Raw genomic sequence first — 17,702 nt, forward strand, 5'->3', positions numbered from 1 at the left:
TCATTTATTATCTGCCGTTGAAATATTCAAATCTACATCATGGCGGACGGAATCGACAGACGCGCCGAGGGTATGCGGTTCCAACCTTGGGTCAACGTGAAGCATGCTAACAGTAACTAGAGCGCATGGAGTTCAGCACCTCCAAGGAGGTGACGGTCGCGCCGACCTTCGAGGACATGCACTTGAAGGAAAGCCTGCTTCGCGGAGTTTACGCTTATGGATATGAATCGCCTTCGGCTGTGCAATCCCGTGCGATTGTTCAAATCTGCAAAGGTCGCGACACTATTGCCCAGGCCCAGTCCGGTACTGGTAAAACCGCCACTTTCGCGATCAGTACCTTGCAGATCATTGACACCGTTGTGCGCGAGACCCAAGGTACGAATTCCACCGTCAAGTCTGATCAGATCCCATTCTAACCACGATCTGGTTTGTAATAGCTCTCGTCCTGTCCCCGACCCGCGAACTCGCAACCCAAATTCAATCCGTCGTTATGGCCCTCGGTGATTACATGAACGTTCAGTGCCACGCTTGCATTGGAGGAACCAACGTCGGCGAAGATATCCGGAAACTCGACTACGGCCAACACGTTGTCTCGGGAACCCCTGGTCGAGTCGCCGATATGATCCGTCGCCGAAACCTGCGCACACGTCATATCAAGATGCTCGTTCTCGACGAAGCCGATGAGCTTCTTAACCGCGGTTTCCGTGAGCAGATTTACGATGTTTACCGCTACCTGCCCCCCGCGACGCAGGTCGTCGTGGTCTCTGCCACCCTCCCATACGATGTCCTGGACATGACCACAAAGTTCATGACTGATCCCGTCCGTGTTCTGGTCAAGCGTGACGAGTTGACACTGGAGGGTATCAAGCAATACTTCATTGCTGTCGAGAAGGAGGAATGGAAGTTCGACACACTTTGCGATCTGTACGACACCTTGACTATCACCCAGGCCGTTATCTTCTGCAACACCCGCCGAAAGGTCGACTGGCTTGCCGACAAGATGCGTGAGGCCAACTTCACTGTCTCCAGTATGCACGGCGAGATGCCTCAGAAGGAGCGTGATAGTATTATGCAAGACTTCCGTCAGGGAAATTCTCGTGTCCTCATCTCTACTGATGTCTGGGCCCGTGGTATCGATGTCCAGCAAGTCTCTCTCGTTATCAACTACGACCTGCCTACCAACCGTGAGAACTACATTCACCGTATTGGTCGATCCGGACGATTCGGCCGTAAGGGTGTGGCCATCAACTTTGTCACCAGCGATGATGTCCGTATCCTTCGCGACATCGAGTTGTACTACTCGACCCAAATTGATGAGATGCCAATGAACGGTAAGCCAATCGGCTCCAATTTTTCTATTGCTATACTAACGATGCTATTCTAGTTGCTGATTTGCTTTCATAATTTTACTGCACATTCTGAATGTAACATCTTTTCTCACGCCAAAAGTGACTTGGCTTCATTCCTTCTGGGGTCTCCTGCAAGTGGAGTGCGCTCGCATTGTTGATTGAATATGACTCGGAATCCGGAACGATGGGTTTGAGGGAAATGCACAGCTCTAGCGTGGAGGAAAGGGATAATAACATATTTCAGTAAGTCAAATTACTGCCATTCACTTAACATCAGACGCTGACAATCCGAGGTAGTTTTCAAGAATGCCAACCGATTTGCACACCCCAGGAGGTGTTTACGATTTTGCTTATTTCCAAAATTTCGGGCCTCCGGCCCAAGTAGCAGGGACTTTTTCTTTATGTTTGGAGTTTCTTTTTTTGCTTTACTTTTTGACACTAGGAATCATGAATGATGGAATCAGCTTTACTTCTGTATAATGTAACCCTGCTTCTTGACTAGAAGTCTTCCTCTAGCCTAGCGACATAAGTTTGAGCCAGTAGTGAGAAAAGGAGAGAAAAGAAGAGAGAACAGTGAGCGAGATACATACATGGAAGTTGGGCCCCGGGTAATATTTCAATACGCATCAACAAGTTTGTTACTCTTATGGCCGGCCTAGCTAGCTCTACGTAGGATCGAGGAATATGAACAGTAGATTTGATTCAATCAACGAGACTTGCAACAAAACACAGTTGAATTAAAAGTGACCAAGAAAGCCCCCCAAAGCAGAACTCAACTTGGAACTGCACCAAAAATGGACAGAACATATATACTCCTCAGAACCAGAAAGAAGATACGGACCAACGCCAGCTTCCTGTATTGAAAGAAATTGATGCTAGCTGCAAAGAGTAGACAGCATAAGGAGTGAAAGGGGGACTCAAAAGATGTATATGCGGAAGACAGCATGATGAGGATATGCTAGGCCGTTGATGAGGGAAGAGAAGAACACAGACGAGAATTCAAGAAGAAGATGAAAACATTGCAAGACAGCAGGTGTATCGTCTTTCAATCCAAAGCTCCGGGTATGTTCCCCCAATCGGATACGGTATTGCGAGGAAACTAAATAAAGACAGGCAACGAGCGTGAACAAAACTAGTGCCGCGGTAGTCATCGCCGAGGTGCAGTACACGGATATCAGAAAGCGGATGTTGTCCTCAATGCGCTAGTGCGCGTTGATCCATTCGAGGGTATCCCGCTGCGTTGAACTGGTCCTACTGGACGGGATCGATTGCTCTCTCGGGACCAGCTAGAATTCTGAGTTAGTTGTGTTGTTCAATGTAAGACGGGCATGAGAGTGATTCTTACATCCTGACTGCACTGTCGTCGCCTGCCGATGCGAACATTCCCGGGTCTGCTGGGTTCCATGATATTGAGTTCACGCATCCAGAGATATGTCCCTCCAGAGTCTCTACTATGTTACCGTTCTCTTTGTGCCAGATGTAGACTTTCGAGTCTGGAGATAGTTAGTGGGGATACCAGAAATGAGATGTTGAGATATTCACCTTCACTTCCGCTGACGACAAAGTTCTCAGCTGCTCCTCCGAACGTGCTCCGAATAACAAACTCGCCTTGCTTCTGTCCCTTGAAATGACGGACAACAGCAGTGGTTTCCATGTCGACTAGTTGGATCTCACCCTCAGCCAGATTTATAAGCACATGTCGCGAGTCTTTGCTGATAGCAACTGAGGTTGGTTTGCTCGGCAGTGGGAGGCAGTAGTCTTCTTCGTATGTAAGCATGTTGTACACATGAACCTTCGCCTCTGTGTCGGCAGCAACAAGGCGTCGTCCGTCGGCGCTAATGGCACAGTCCTGTACACGGAATCCGCCTTTCCACGTGTATAAACACTGACCGCGCATGCTCCAGTGACGAAGCTGTGATTCGGCATCGAGAGAGGCTGTCACAAAAGATTCACCATCTGCTGCCCATGCAGCTGCAGTCACCGGTTGACGGTGGTGGTTGATGGTAAGCAGACAACGACCGCTCTAAACCATGCACAGCCCGAGTTAGCATATGATATGATTATGGATTTATATGAGATTGTGGAAATAATTACCTCAACGCTCCATACACGCGCCTTCTTGTCTTGCGAGCAAGTAATTAGTTTTGAGTCATCTGGACTCCAACTGGCGAACGCTACTCCGTCCTCGTGTTCCGTAAGTCTGTGGATAACACTGAAATCTGTTGTGTTATAGATGAGCACATTATGGTCCTTGCCAGCAGTAACAAGTTTGGAGCCATCGTGAGAAAACTCGCAATACCATACTTCATCTGAGTGGTGGGTCAAGTCAACAATGACGTCCAACGGGAAGTCGTTTCGGTCACACATATGGTCAGAGTAGAGTGACGGAGGTTCGGCGGTATTATGATAAAAACAGTTGTTGATTTGGGTCTGCTTGACGTGATCTAGTAAGATAGCCAAACGATGTTGCGGGATCATCACGGAAGGAGAAATGGATTCTGCGGTTGAATTAGCAAGCCATGTATACCACAGACATTGGACATAGATTGAGCTCACTTGACAACTCGCCAAGTAGTCGTTCACGAGACGAGCTAACAGAGCCATCCCATCCCGGCTGGGCATGTAAGACATCTGTGGGGCACATAAGAAGACTAACCAAAAATAACTGGTAAGCAAATGGTGTTCTAGAAATGTATGTAGATCGGCAATACCTTGATAGGGCGTGTAGACGCTCAACGTCGAAATTCAAGGGCGTCAGTTCTTGTCGAAGGACGTTGAGAGCTGCAGCTAGATCACGCGCGTCTAACAACTCGAGGAATTTCTGTTGTCGGAGATAGAATAGCATCTCGTTCCGATCGGCCTCCTCTGCTAATACCAGGGTATCATCTTGTGGGGGTTTCCTTTCGACCTGTTGTGCTCCGGTATTTCGAAACGATTGAATCAAGATTCTCTCGGCTTCTGGCCATCTTCCGCCTAACACTGCACTCCGGAACGTTGCAACGCCCGATGTTTCCAGTTCATAGCCGCTCTCCGAGCTTAACAATGATGCTGAGTCATTATAACCCAGCTCATAGAGACTCTGTATCAAAATCCGCGTGACCTCCTCCCGATTATGGCCATAGTAGGTAGAAGGCTGGGATGGCCTTTTAGAGCCATTTGTGTGAGAGCTCCCGTTGGTTGCCGCTTGTCCATTCAGACCAGTCTTCCTCGATGTCGATGCAAGGGATTCGTTCGAGGCGTCTACGAAGCCATTTTCTGTTGATATTCCGTCGGGACGCATGATTACCAGGCGCCTGCGCTTGGGGGAAGGAGGTCGGCCTTCCGGTCGGCCAAGAAGCTGGCTGGGGTAATTCTGGGATGTAGTCTCACGTGCTAATGGTGGAAAGTGTCCGGTCCCCGCCGAGGAGGGACCAAGGTTATCCGGGCTGCTCGAAAGGCGGCGGCGACGGTTGGGCCGAGGGGTAGATGAACTGGGTGGTTGGGATGCGGCGGACAGGAACTCTGACGTTTGGGACCCGGGATTGCCTACCGAGGCGGGAGCTGTATTGATGGGTAAAGGAGGATCAGGGTGGTCGGAGGTGATAAGGGGATGATGCGGTGATGTATTGTGAGCCAGTTCGACAATATCTCTAGATCTGCCCAATCCCCTGGCTCTTTGGAAGAACCAGGTGAGCAGACCTCAAGCGGTGGCGGGTGTCCGATAAGTAATCGCCGGGAGCTCCGTTTAAGAGGGGCGATGCAGTTGTCACAGGGTCAAATTGATGGTCACTAGCTTGAGCTAATAGTCACAGATGTAACGAATGATCAAAGAGCTGTAGATCTTCTTAAATCACGCGGTTGTAATGTTCTCCGCTTTGAGTTGGGAACTGGTTGTGGCTTATCGGGAAGAGAGAGGGAGAGAACGCGAGATAAAGAGATGGAGAGAAATGCCAGTCAACCTCGGAAGGCAATAAATGTCCGAATATCGAAGATGGAATGTCAAATATCAGACGTCAAATGTCAAATTTCAAATAGCAAATGTCAAATGGTTGTCGAAAGTGAAGAAAACCAAAAAAAAAGACGATTGGGTTGTTGGGTATGCCAGGTAGCCTACATATGCGTAGTGGAAAAGGAAGGTCCCCAAGATCTAAAGCCTTAACACCTCGATTTTGTACTGTCTTACTATAGTTACTAGGAGAATTTCGCTATTTTACATATACATGGTATTTGTACTACAGTAAAACCAGTATGGAGCTACTAGCAATTGAGACAAAGAAGAGCGATGAGGTTGAATATATGTATCCTCACACCTATCTCGCAAGGCAAATTATCCACTCAAAATGATCTATCTACAACATATGGGGATTTTTCGGTCGGCTCCAGTGGATAACGATCGATATCGAATGGCCAAAATCAACATTAATACTAGGAGAAGTTTCAGTTGAAAGCTCCCACATGCCCTACAGACCCAGAGTAGTAAAACTATATGCGTACTTACTGATGTGTGAAGAGCATTGCACACCTGTTACTACTGGGACTAATGGCAGTTGCTGCCACCACTAGTCTTACTGTGTATCATCATCAAATGGTCCTTCGCCCATGATTTCATGGAAAACTTTGTGGATACTAGCTGTGGGTGCAGTGAAATTTTGACTACCAGAAATTCAACCATGCTGGTGGTCATCAACTTTGACCAGCATTGACTGCTATCTGTATAGATTCAGATCACACTCATCAGAGGGGATCTCAGGCACACTGGGTGCAATTATATTTTTCGAGTTTCAAGCAAAGCCATATGTAGCGTACAAGAGCCCGATTATGGCGAATAATTGAACTAAAGTCAGCGAGGCGTGACAATGTGAGGTTCATTTGGGCGAAGTTGTGCTGCTCAATAATTGTCTGCCACTTTCTTGCCTTAGTGCCTAGTACAAGCAGCCTAGTAGTCTCACAAAATAGGGAGCTCTAGGCAGCACTGTTGCTACCTGCCTAGGCCATAGGTCATGACCCACGAACCTGCATATTATCTTTGTAGATTGCGTTCTTAGCAAAGCAGCTATTGGTCTTTGATATGGCTAAGGTTGTCTGGGCGTTTCACATTCTACCGCACGAGGGGAAGGGGATCGACCTGAATCTAGAGACTGGCTTCGTCTAGGAAATTGTCAAACATCTTCACTTCATTGTAAAAATGAGGGTGGACGCACCAAGGAGGATATCCTGGACCACTACTCTCAAAGCTATAAAGCCTTGACCGTGGTCATGAGTTGGGAAGACGGCCTCTATAAGTAATTGGAGTTCCAGGAGCCTGAATCCCTGTTTCATCGTCATAGATCACCCCCATGCCAGTCAGGGGAACCCTCCAGGGGGTAGGTGGAGTTTCCGGCAAACATCTGTACATCACAGAAGACTAGTCTACGCCATTAATGACTTACGAGCTGGCCAATAAATACAAAATAGAACCAAGAGAGCACAGATCATTCAGTAATTCCTCAGATATCTCCATGTCAATTTTATAATTTTCTTGAATCAAGCTGAAGGCATGGAAAAGAAATATAGAACATGGGCTGCCGTAGCAAATGAGGCACCTAGAGCCATCCCTACATCCTTTCTGCGAACACCAATTATCACATCCGCTGCTTGAACAAACACAGCGGCAGCAATGACAGAAGCTACTGCTGGACCACGAAGACAGAATGGGAGAATTCCAGCCAGTAGTTCCAATGGTATAGCGCGCACCGCATACATGCGCTGATAGAAATGCTCGCCATTGGTAACGAGAGGTGAGCCAGATAGGGATGCAGGATTTGCAGTGGAAATTATTGCGGCTGTTGCGGAAGAAAATGAGGCAAACGCATTCAGAATAACCAAAAATTGTTGCATTATGGGGATGATGGTGTTTGCAAGAGCTACTCGATTTGTGAGCAATGCATGGTCTATCTTCTTTGGCATTTCACGTGACAAACCTATGATTACACAACTGACCAAATAGAATATAGGTGTAAAGATAACCTAGAGTAGAGAAGTGATAGGCGTGAGAGCAACGGATTGTGATAAAGATCCTGCGCAATAGGCTGGCCTTGGGAGCGCGACTTGAGTGCTGACTGAGCGCCACACTAATCAGGAAAATCGCGATGTCTAAAGTCAGGTACAGTGGCGACATCCACACATTAGTAATATATTACACTCATAGATTTGATTCAATAGTTGACTTGGTGCATGCATTCATACTCTCATACATCCAACTGGTCCAATTTACCTGCTAAGTCGTTGTCCGAGGTAAAATATGCCTGGCAGGTATGACTAGGGAGTAAGCCAGCTAGGTTGTGTCAAGGCAGGTCCAGTAGATCGCCTGGACTAACCTTGCGTCTTCTTTTTTCTCAGCTGGAATTGACTCATCTCTAGGTATAATAATTATTCTACTGACGCCCCTGATGCGAATGGATACAATACCCATCACTCGAAGATTCCGAGATCGCTCGGAGTCGCAGTCGACGGTCGGCGATCGGTCCGGCCCGGATAGAGAGAAGGAACCTTGGAAACCTTATTAGACCCACCTCCGTGACTGCCCCACCTCCGACCTTTTGCCTTACCAACAGTCAAACCCCGTTCGGATTGTCGGAGAGTAAATCCTTTGAAAATAAAGGGGTTTCTAAAGTAGTGAGGCCTTTGGCATTTTGAGTGATGTAATGTGTCATTTTTGTTATATTAGGAAACTTAAGGGGCCTCGGGGGCTTTGAACCTGGCAGAATACTAAGCCAGGCCAATATAGTAGTCACGTGGATGGGATGGTAGGCCTCAAAACTCCCATTCGAATATTTGTAAAATCGAGGAAGACTAACCCTAATTAGGTAGCCCGGGCGCTTTTTACTATAGTACATAGAATACTCCGGGACCCTAAATGCTTCGAAAGTTATCGAGGTTTACAAAAAAGTGGGGTCGAGTTTAACAGGGGTTGACGACTCGGTTCTCAACCATGTAGTATGTGAATGATACGTACACTCTGCTTTATCTACATTGCCACGCATGCTATCTGATGATTACCACTCCATTACATAATTCCAATAGGAAACCTTGGAAAGCTGCCCAGGTGTATAAACCACGTGATTCATATCTTGTATACTTCATGACACTGACGCCATGATGATGATGCCAGTACGGATATATAAACTGCTTATTTTGCAGTCTCCAAGGTCCCCTTCAGTCTCATCGCCAATAATACTACAACCATTCATATACATATACTATTTCAATCTTCCAACTTATCCCACATCCTTCATCATGGGTTGTGGATGCGGATCTACTTGCACCTGTACCGGGGGTGCTCAGACCTGCTCATGTGGCGACAAGTGTGACTGCAAGGGATGCGGAGTATGTGATATGCCCATAATGTTTCAGTTGCAAAGGCTAATACAATTGTCTTAATATTAGAAGTAAATTGTTTCTCCACCACTCCCGACTCCCGACTCCCGACTCCAAATACTACAACACTCTTTTTTCCAAGGTGGATGATGAATATCGTGACGATTTGATGAACCCAACGAAGCTTTTGAGCACCAAGAGCGAAAGGAGTTGAAATTTCTCGAGGTGAAATTGAATCTCTTGAATCAAAATTAATTTTATTGCAAGTCTTTTTTCCTGACATGTAGACTTCATCGTTTCCCTTTAAGCACTGCTTCCGAAGCTTTAAGCGCTCCCGTGATACTAAAACATACAAATGGCGACAATGCATACATGATCTAGATATAGTCAGCGGGATGTGTTTTCTTTCTTATCGTAAATCCATCACTGCATACCGTCAAAGTCTTCGCAATAACCATCTTTTCCACCTCAGACGCCTGCGCCAATTCCGCCAACCCGGATATCAACAGCGCCGGTGGACCAGCAGGCATCAGCATCATACTAAACCAGAGCATGGGATCATCACCAAGGAGACGAGTCCTCTTAGCCAGTCCATAAATCAGTGAAACACTCAGCGCTGGCCAGACTACTAAACGAACAACAAAGATAGTCGTGATAGCCTTCACAGGAATTCGGCCCGAATATTCTTCTGCAACCATCCGCTCGAACGTAATCCCAAGCTTACATCCAACCATAAAGATTTGCAGTGTTGTAAACAGCCCACCAATGTGACTGACACTAGCAGTCAGCCACGCATTGAATATCCCGCCATCTTCTTCATCAAAAAAGAATGCTCGGTGCAATGGAGGAACTAGTCCCAGTACCGTACCGAGAATCGTGCAGAGTATTGCCACGTCGGCGAATGGGGACTCGAAGGGTGCGAGGAGTTCTTGTTTCACTCTGTGAGAGAATAATGAGCCTAGCCAGTGTGTCGATCGCTGGATTAGATTGCCGGCTGATGCTCGGGCTTGTTGGGCGCGCTGTGGGAGGAGGGAGGTTTCTTCGGTAAGTTGTTCGTCCTCTGCGAGGATGCTTGCGGTGCGTTGTCGCTCCTCTGGGATACTAAGATTATCACCGCGATCGTGCAACATCTTTGGTCCGACTATATATGCGATGGTCTTGCTAATCACGCCGTAGACTAGGAAGTAACTCTGAGCACGGTCGATTGCTGACGATGTGGTTTCGCCATCGCGTAGGATCAGCTTCAGACTTCCTACGCTCTTGAGGGAGTGGAGAAGTAACAAGGGTAGAGATGTAGTGTTGTTGAACGAGCAAGCCGGTGTAACCCATTGGGGAAGGCCAAGCAGACGGGATAAGAAATGCCCGAGGCCAATTGATGCAGTTGTGTAAAGGGCTGACCAGACTAGCAATGGTAGATAGATGCGATGGGTCAGCTATGCTGGGTTCATGAAGGGTCACTGTGATATACCTATAACTGGAATATAGTTCATCGCTGTCCCGAGATGAAGCTGTTCACCCAGATGCACGATCAGTAGTGCCGGTAAGAGGAGTTTCACGCCTAATCCCAACATGTCATTGATTGTAGTCTCGTGGATCAAATTGAGACGGCGAGCAACAAAACCGTAGCACATTGTCAACAGCACAGAAACACAGGCTTGTAGTGCACCCAAGAAAGGTGTCAATAAGCCGTCGTTGGGCATTTCGTTTCAAATGCCTGAGACTTTTCATCTATCTATGTTGTCGTCAAGAAAAAGAGTTCTAATTCTACTGGCCGTGGCGTCATGGTGACCGAGTTAAAACTACAAATACCATATTTTTGCCTTATTCCGTCCGGTATAGAGGCAATACAATCGACCGTTCTAAGCATATTTATCATTCTCACTTGACTATATTCGGTCCTTCGGGGGAGTCTAGCACCGAGGGGATTCCCCGTGGGGTGCTATACAGGGGGTAGTAGCCCTAGTTAGTTGCGTTTACTTCCCCAATAATTTCAACTACTCACTTTAAACTTCATGAGGATGTCGATAACAAAATACGTTTCAGTCTGCATATGTAGATGCCATAAATAATAGCCAAACAGATGTATCAACCCTCCGAAATAAATTGGCTGTTCAAACGATGTGGGGGGCCTCGGGTAATCGGTCGGAGGAAGACCGAGATGTCCCCGCATGGAGAACATGAAGAACATCGTTAAAGAGAAAAGACACCCCGTCTACTCTGCATCTATTACAAAACTTGTTCTATGTCTTAGACTATGTCCTCCATTACACTCCGCTCCGCCCTGCAAACCACCCCAGTGGCATACGGCTTCTGGTTGACGTATGTTTATCCCCCGCATCTGGATAGTGGCAGTACCATCTCCCCGCTGTTCTTCAATTCAACCTCAAAGCTCTCTATCAAATTAAGAAACAAGAAAACCTAACTGACGTCCTCAAATAGCCTCCCCAGCGCCCCAGTCGCAAAGACGATTCTCCGCCGCAGCCCCGAGTTCACGGAAGGTGGATTCAGCTGGGTCCTAGTTGACGCCGAACATGGATTGATTAACGATAGCCACTATTACGAGGTTTGTCCTTCCACAGGTGAAATGCATCTGAGTATAAGAATATTAACAGATACATATAGCTCACCAATGCCGTCGGCCATGAGGGTGCTAGTCCTATTATCCGCGTGCCCTGGCCCGAAGAGTGGATGATCAAGCGTGCTCTTGATGCCGGTGCCCACGGTGTCATGACTCCTATGTGTCACTCTGCAGTATGTGCGACCTCGACCGCTACCCGAAACTATACCTAGTTGCTAACCTCTGTTTCTGTTTTCAACAGGAGGACGCTGCCAAGGTCGTCAGCTACTGCAGGTATCCGCCTGTCGGAGTCCGTGGATACGGGCCCATGTATACGCCGCATTCATTCCCTGGTGTGAAGCCCGCCGAGTACGACGAGAAGACCCACGGCGAAGTGCTGGTTATTGTGCAGATTGAGTCTCGGCCTGGTGTTGAGAATGTAGAGGAGATTGCCAAGGTCGATGGACTTGATGTTTTGTTTATTGGTGAGATTGGATTTTTCCGTTTTGACTCATGGAATTGGCTAACAGTTTCTTTCTAGGACCCTTCGATCTTGCTAAGCAGATGCGTGTCACCCGCGGTGGCGAGGAGCACGAGGCTGCTATCCAACGTGTTTTGAATGCTGCTAGATCGGCAGGAAAGAAGGCTGCTATCTTCTGTATGTGTTGTATTTGTTGGTTTTCTCCGAGCTTGTGTCTAACATTAAAATCTCTAGGCTCCGATGGAGATGACGCTCTTCGCCGCACACAGCAGGGCTTTGATATGGTTTCCATCACTACTGACGTTGCTGTCTTCGGTGACGGAATGCTCAATGAATTAGAGAAGGCCAAGGGTAGCTCTAAGGTCCAAGGAAAGAGGGACGGGTATTGAAATTTCTCGAAATTATATTGATTATGTGTACATAGAAGCGACGCAATAAATCCAACTATATCTCTCTTCCATTCTATTCCGTTCATACCTCCAATCAAATTCTGGCTTGATCATATTATTTCCTCGCCATCTTCACTCTGTAGGCACCTGGTGTCACTGAATTGACAGTTCCGTTTTCCTCGACACCGAAAACGAAGAGCGAGGTAGCAATACCGCCCCATGTTAACTGGTCCAGCATAGTCCAGTCGTTGAGATCGTAGAAAGAAGAGAAAAGACTGGACGAGGAACCCACTCCGGATCCCCGACTCTGCGTAGCAGTGTATGCCCGGAAAGCGAGTTCCCCAGTGGCCTTCTCAGAGACAATAGAGGGCACAAGTCGTGACCCGACACCACCAAGGAGTGTAGAGACTAAATCCGTGATGTCTGTACCATTGCTAATCCATGATGTGATATTCAAGCCAGGCGCAGGATGGATAGGTGGAACAACAGTGAGTGTCAATGACGAATTCAGGTCGTCGGCTTTGTACGTGCCGGCATATTTCTGCGCCGCCTCTGCTGCGGCCTGCTCCATAAGCGCTGGGAGGATGGCATCAACGATAAGGTCGATTGCCAAGAGCGCCTCGCTGCTGCGGCTAGGCTGCGTGCTGGCTGAGAGAAGAGTGAAGCCGGCGTTGAAGTCCGGTATCACGACCACGATGCCGCCGTAAAATCCCGAGTCTCCGAGTTTTGTGTAGAGATCGGTGACTATACCTGAGCCTGCGTGGACGAATCGATGAATCTCCCATGGTGAGCCGACGGAGTAGCGGAGACTTGAGGTGTGAGTGACAGGCTTCATCCATTCCCGGGTCTTTTCAGAAGGGAGGAGGGTGGAATTTAGGAGGGCGACGCCTAGCTTGGAGAGATCGTTGGTTGTAGAGAACAACCCACCAGAGGGGTTTGTAGTGCCTCCATCGGGGACGAACTGCTCATCAAGACCCTCCGATGTGACGGAATGGGGGCGTGTGGAGTTATCAGGCGGTGATGAGTAAGTGGACTTCAATCCAAGAGGTTCGAAGATGGAATCATTATACCATTGATCCATGGTCTTTCCTGTGAGATTTGAAATCGCCAGACCAAGAAAGATGTAACCGCCGTTTGCATACTCGGGGCTTGTCCAGGGAAGGTAAACAGGAGGTCGTGGGGCGTATGCCACATCCCAGGAGACTGCGTCACACCCCTGGGTCTGTTCACCCAAGCATGATGGCCATAGCGTCAAGTCACTCTCGTTCAGAGGTGGAAGACCGTAGAAGTTTGGATCGGTCAACGCGGGATTGTCAGAGCGTTCGAGGTATTTGTATAGAAGGAAGGTTTGTAGGAATTCTTCTGTAGCACCGTGGGGTATGCCGCTCATCTGGCCCGCAAGGGATTTGAGGGTGACTTTGTTCCATTGGACATCATACGCAAGCCGGAGCTTATCGTGTTGCTTGTGAACACGGTCGGCCAAGAATGGGAAGATGTCGGTGAGTGGAAGGTCCCAGTCATGGGGCTTCAGCTCTATGAGTCCGGCAAGAACTGTAAAGAGTTTCGATACACTAGCGACCTTGTAGATGCTGTTTCCATCCACCTTCCTCACTCCAACCTTAGAGTTTGCGACTTCGTTCGCCGTGTGGTGAAATTGAAGATCTTTGGCTTTCGGGTCAAGTGTGGAAAATAACCCAGCAGAGAATGTGAGGTTTTTCAGTGCAAAGACTCCACTGGTTTTGTTGACATGGCTATCGGTGAGAACGATGTTAAGTTGGGCAGTCAGATTCTTCCAACTGGCGGCGACCCGACTGTGACTGCTAGACAAGTCTCTGGGGGGAGGATACGATGGCCCTAGAAGATCGGCGAAAGCTGCCGGGAGGCAGATCAAACTGGCGAGCACATAATTTGGCACCCGCATGATACTTTTTCACAAAACTTCATCAATTATTCAGTTGAAGGTAGAGGTCGATGGAGGCTGGAATCCTAATGAATGCTGCATGCCGGCGTGGTCTTATATCTCCTTCTAACTGCCATAAATTAAGCATGACGTTTATTCTCCGCGGTACAGGGCTGTGTCACACTTAGCCTTGTGCTGTACTACTTGGGGGTCATCCAGAACCGTCTCAATCTATTGGTGTTTCCGTGTCGTGGGGTGCCTCGATACGATCCGATGTGCCGCTCTGCAGATCTTTTCAGGATAGCTCTTGGGGGCAGTGACGCGATACGCGGCTCCAGTTCGCTGCGTTGAACCATTTCTGGAAGTTCTGCTTGATGATCCTCGAGGCGGTAATATTGTCAATCTTAATGATCTTGTCTATCTATGGGTGTTGAGACTTGAATGGATATGTTCTTCAGCAATACGAACCTTTGTGCTTGGCCAAAGCCACTGACATCGCGATGCATGGGGGGACACTAAACCCGATCGGGTGGCATGCGGCGCTCTTTTTCTTGGGCTTTATACCTTAGTCCCTTTAATGCTGGTTATACATAGAAAAGTCATCTTTCTTCTCGTCCTTTTATCTTTAGCTGTGAAGGAGCAAATAATTTGAAAAACAAATATCCAAAAATATATCGCAGTGTGATTTCAAATGACGTCACTTATACAAATGGATCGACTTTAGTATATCCTACGTCTTTTAGGACAGAGGTCGCATAGGCAAAGACTAGGAATGTTTATTACTATATATTTCTTGTTGATCACTACTGATACACTATTATGCACATATCGTAATACAATCGATTTGTCAAAAATGGCTTTCTTAGATCATTTCAATGTCATCATTCCCATAGTAGCACTGGCTTCACAACAAGTCCCATCTCCATATCACTTGCCGCTTGGTTGATATCGGTAACATTGTAGTACTTTTGCAGCCTTTCAAAAGATAATTTGCCTTCTACCATGAGCTTAACCATGAATGGAATGAACTAGGAGACGCGTTAGAGCAAATATTTCTAATGTGATGTCCGCAAACTCACAGTCTTTGAATCCGAATTCCCCTGATGGGTTCCGCAATAGGTTTTGCACTTGATCAACATCTCGAAGACGTCAATAGATGCCTGGAGACCTGGGGACGGTCCTCCCACAGTGACGGCAACCCCACCTGCTCCGACCAAGCTAACCATCGAGTTAACAACAGGGATGACACCGGTACAGTCTATCGCCGCATCGAGTCCATCCCCGTTAGTAACCTCAGCGATCTTCCCTTCAAGATCCTGGGATTTCGAGTTTATGACATGGGTTGCGCCTAGTTGCTTGGCTAAGGCCAACCGTTCGTCTACAAGATCAATAGCAACAATAGCCTCAATCACGCCGGGATTCTCCTGCATAAGGATATGAGCAGCCATGATTGCTGTAGCTCCAACACCACCTACTCCAAAGATGGCGATATGTCGCGATTTTCTCTCAATCGGTTGGACAACATTGAACACACTCCCAGCGCCTGTCTGGAACCCACAACCTAGGGAGCATAAAGCAGGAAGCGGCAGATTGTTATCGACCTTCACACAGGAAGCCTGCTGAACAACTGCTGGATTGCAAAATGAAGACTGGCCGAAGAAGCAGGTGCTAGTCTCCCCAGAGGCGGGAGTAATAGTCTGGGACCCATCCGGTCTGCGTCCTCCGAAGTTGCGCTGATGCATATCCAAACACTGCCAAGGCTTTTCAGTGTTACAGCTGCGACATTCCGAGCAGGAGCTGAAGGAAAGAACCACATGGTCTCCTACTGCGAGGTTTGTGACCGCCGAGCCGATCTCACGGACTATTCCAGCACCTTGTTTCTGTTATTTTGGAGTTTCTCTGAATTGAAAAGCAAAGGGGTTTTAGACAAACCTTCATGACCGAGAATGACGGGGAAGGGCATTGGGATTTTCCCATGTTGGACAGCGAGATCAGTATGGCAAATACCAGTTGCTTGAAGGTCTACCAAAACCTCTTGACTTTGGATCTCTTCCAATTCAACAGTTATGCGCTCAAAAGGAGACCCTTTCTCCTTGACAATGTAGGCTGTTGCTTGGACCATGTTGGGCTCGGGTTGAATACCTAAGGTCTCATCAAGGGGTAGTCGAGGGATGGGAAAGGAAAGTTGAAAAACGGAGCGTGAACACGAATATAAATAGCCGGATCACTCGCCCCGTGAGATGTTAATATTTTCCGGGGTTTAATGTGCGCTTGGTGGCTAATTCTTGTTACTCGGGAGCATAGTTGTATGATTCATGCCTAGGGTTCACCCAAACAGTCAACTGCGCGAGGCCCAGGCACTAGTTAGTTATATCCTACTCAATTAAGTAATCATCACTTAGTTCCGATTATCTCGGCAATTTTTAATGACGAGCAAAAGTATGAATTAAGCACTCCGAATCATTCCAAGAGATCCTCCTAAGTTTAGAACAGATATTTCCACCTCCGTCAGGCGTAGAAGAAGCCCTTGTCCCTGAAGTGTAGGGTTACCCTAGTGGAACTTGAACCGCTAGAATGGATCCAGTGAACTGGAACTATTCTCATATAGGCATAGTCATAGCGAGCAAATACGGAGTTGGAGTGAAGGTTTACTTGTATTCTTCGTCGCATCTCAAAGCTAGCAATCGATACGTGACCAGAAGCGAAAAAGGCGCATTTATTCCACATTATAAGCTCCTTCGAATGACGTTCATATCCACTGCAGCTGTGCTATCTCCCGGTGCTTTGACGACAATAGCGACCCCTAGACCAGCAGGAGCACATGTTTCGGTGAGCCATCTATAACAACACAGCTCTCAATATATTATACTCTATGATGTAATGCGCTAACCTCAATGTAAGAGCTGCGAGTGCAGCAGCCCCTGCGGTTCGTTGCCTTGTATTGGACGAGTCATGTCGGAACGAGGACTACACGCGATACTGTTTGCCAATTGCTTGCGTACATGGTATTTGCAACGGCTAAGCCTAAAACAAATTTTAAAGATCTAGCATAAGATGCTACCTAGCTGAAAGTGGAGGGCTAAGAAAGCTTATGTGATACTTCAACCCTGTCTATCCTAAGGCTTGAGAATTTTGATATTTATGCATATGTCGTCGCTCGGTTTGAGATACGACCTGCTTCTTATTACTTTAAAGTAAACTATATCCCGAGGCTCAAGTTAACATAGTTCTATTCAATGGGGTGACGATCGAGCCTAAGTGCGGATTTTCATATATTACTGTGCCCCGTTCGAGCAATTCTTGATGACTAAACATCACGTTGTACATCAATTTGTTGGTGATCCACAACATTCTAGTCTTACCCGATAGCTATGTCAAATATAGTGGCTTTGGTCCCTTTGGAGGTGCTGATGGACTGGATGAGTCTTGGATAACCATGGCTTTTACGTGTATGTATAAAACGATCGTTTAAAAAGGCAAGAAGAACTACCCAATCCAAGTGGGAGATACACAAATTTCATAAGTCAATCCACAGGACACGAAGGAACAGTATTAGGGAGGAAAGGAAAGCCCCGCAAATCGACAGTTCACAGTCAAGTGGCGCAACGGTCGACTCATTCATTAGGCACTTATACATATGTATATTGTGACACTTCTAACGTGTCTGCTCAGAACGGATCATACCTATACT

The 17,702-nt window shown here is 47.4% G+C and overlaps 7 protein-coding genes across 7 annotated transcripts; 2 read left to right on the forward strand and 5 right to left on the reverse strand.

Moving 5' to 3' along the window:
• Positions 1–39: 39 nt before the first annotated feature.
• Positions 40–1,404, forward strand: PEX2_055240 (ATP-dependent RNA helicase eIF4A; the record flags this gene model as incomplete). The annotated part of the gene is made up of 4 exons (XM_016742798.1): positions 40–70; positions 121–375; positions 438–1,331; positions 1,385–1,404. 4 exons carry the CDS (start codon positions 40–42, stop codon positions 1,402–1,404), a joined length of 1,200 nt encoding a protein of 399 aa, XP_016600796.1.
• Positions 1,405–1,406: 2 nt separating this feature from the next.
• PEX2_055250 (uncharacterized protein) lies at positions 1,407–1,586 on the reverse strand (the record flags this gene model as incomplete). Its single annotated transcript, XM_016742799.1, has 1 exon — positions 1,407–1,586. One exon carries the CDS (start codon positions 1,584–1,586, stop codon positions 1,407–1,409), a length of 180 nt encoding a protein of 59 aa, XP_016600797.1.
• Positions 1,587–2,600: 1,014 nt separating this feature from the next.
• PEX2_055260 (WD40 repeat domain-containing protein) lies at positions 2,601–4,629 on the reverse strand (the record flags this gene model as incomplete). The annotated part of the gene is made up of 6 exons (XM_016742800.1): positions 2,601–2,643; positions 2,695–2,842; positions 2,892–3,372; positions 3,444–3,847; positions 3,906–4,000; positions 4,061–4,629. The coding sequence occupies 6 exons, from the start codon at positions 4,627–4,629 to the stop codon at positions 2,601–2,603; spliced, it is 1,740 nt and encodes a 579-aa protein (XP_016600798.1).
• A 4,345-nt stretch (positions 4,630–8,974) lies between these two features.
• On the reverse strand, positions 8,975–10,384 carry PEX2_055270 (Auxin Efflux Carrier superfamily; the record flags this gene model as incomplete). The annotated part of the gene is made up of 3 exons (XM_016742801.1): positions 8,975–9,061; positions 9,119–10,086; positions 10,153–10,384. The coding sequence occupies 3 exons, from the start codon at positions 10,382–10,384 to the stop codon at positions 8,975–8,977; spliced, it is 1,287 nt and encodes a 428-aa protein (XP_016600799.1).
• A 554-nt stretch (positions 10,385–10,938) lies between these two features.
• Positions 10,939–12,111, forward strand: PEX2_055280 (HpcH/HpaI aldolase family protein; the record flags this gene model as incomplete). The annotated part of the gene is made up of 6 exons (XM_016742802.1): positions 10,939–11,003; positions 11,124–11,247; positions 11,307–11,435; positions 11,504–11,726; positions 11,783–11,899; positions 11,957–12,111. The coding sequence occupies 6 exons, from the start codon at positions 10,939–10,941 to the stop codon at positions 12,109–12,111; spliced, it is 813 nt and encodes a 270-aa protein (XP_016600800.1).
• A 115-nt stretch (positions 12,112–12,226) lies between these two features.
• On the reverse strand, positions 12,227–14,032 carry PEX2_055290 (serine hydrolase domain-containing protein; the record flags this gene model as incomplete). Its single annotated transcript, XM_016742803.1, has 1 exon — positions 12,227–14,032. One exon carries the CDS (start codon positions 14,030–14,032, stop codon positions 12,227–12,229), a length of 1,806 nt encoding a protein of 601 aa, XP_016600801.1.
• Positions 14,033–14,892: 860 nt separating this feature from the next.
• Positions 14,893–16,133, reverse strand: PEX2_055300 (NAD(P)-dependent alcohol dehydrogenase; the record flags this gene model as incomplete). Its single annotated transcript, XM_016742804.1, has 3 exons — positions 14,893–15,039; positions 15,091–15,884; positions 15,944–16,133. The coding sequence occupies 3 exons, from the start codon at positions 16,131–16,133 to the stop codon at positions 14,893–14,895; spliced, it is 1,131 nt and encodes a 376-aa protein (XP_016600802.1).
• Positions 16,134–17,702: the final 1,569 nt, after the last annotated feature.

Source organism: Penicillium expansum, assembly GCF_000769745.1.
Source record: "Penicillium expansum strain MD-8 chromosome Unknown contig177, whole genome shotgun sequence".
Classification (NCBI taxonomy): domain Eukaryota; kingdom Fungi; phylum Ascomycota; class Eurotiomycetes; order Eurotiales; family Aspergillaceae; genus Penicillium; species Penicillium expansum.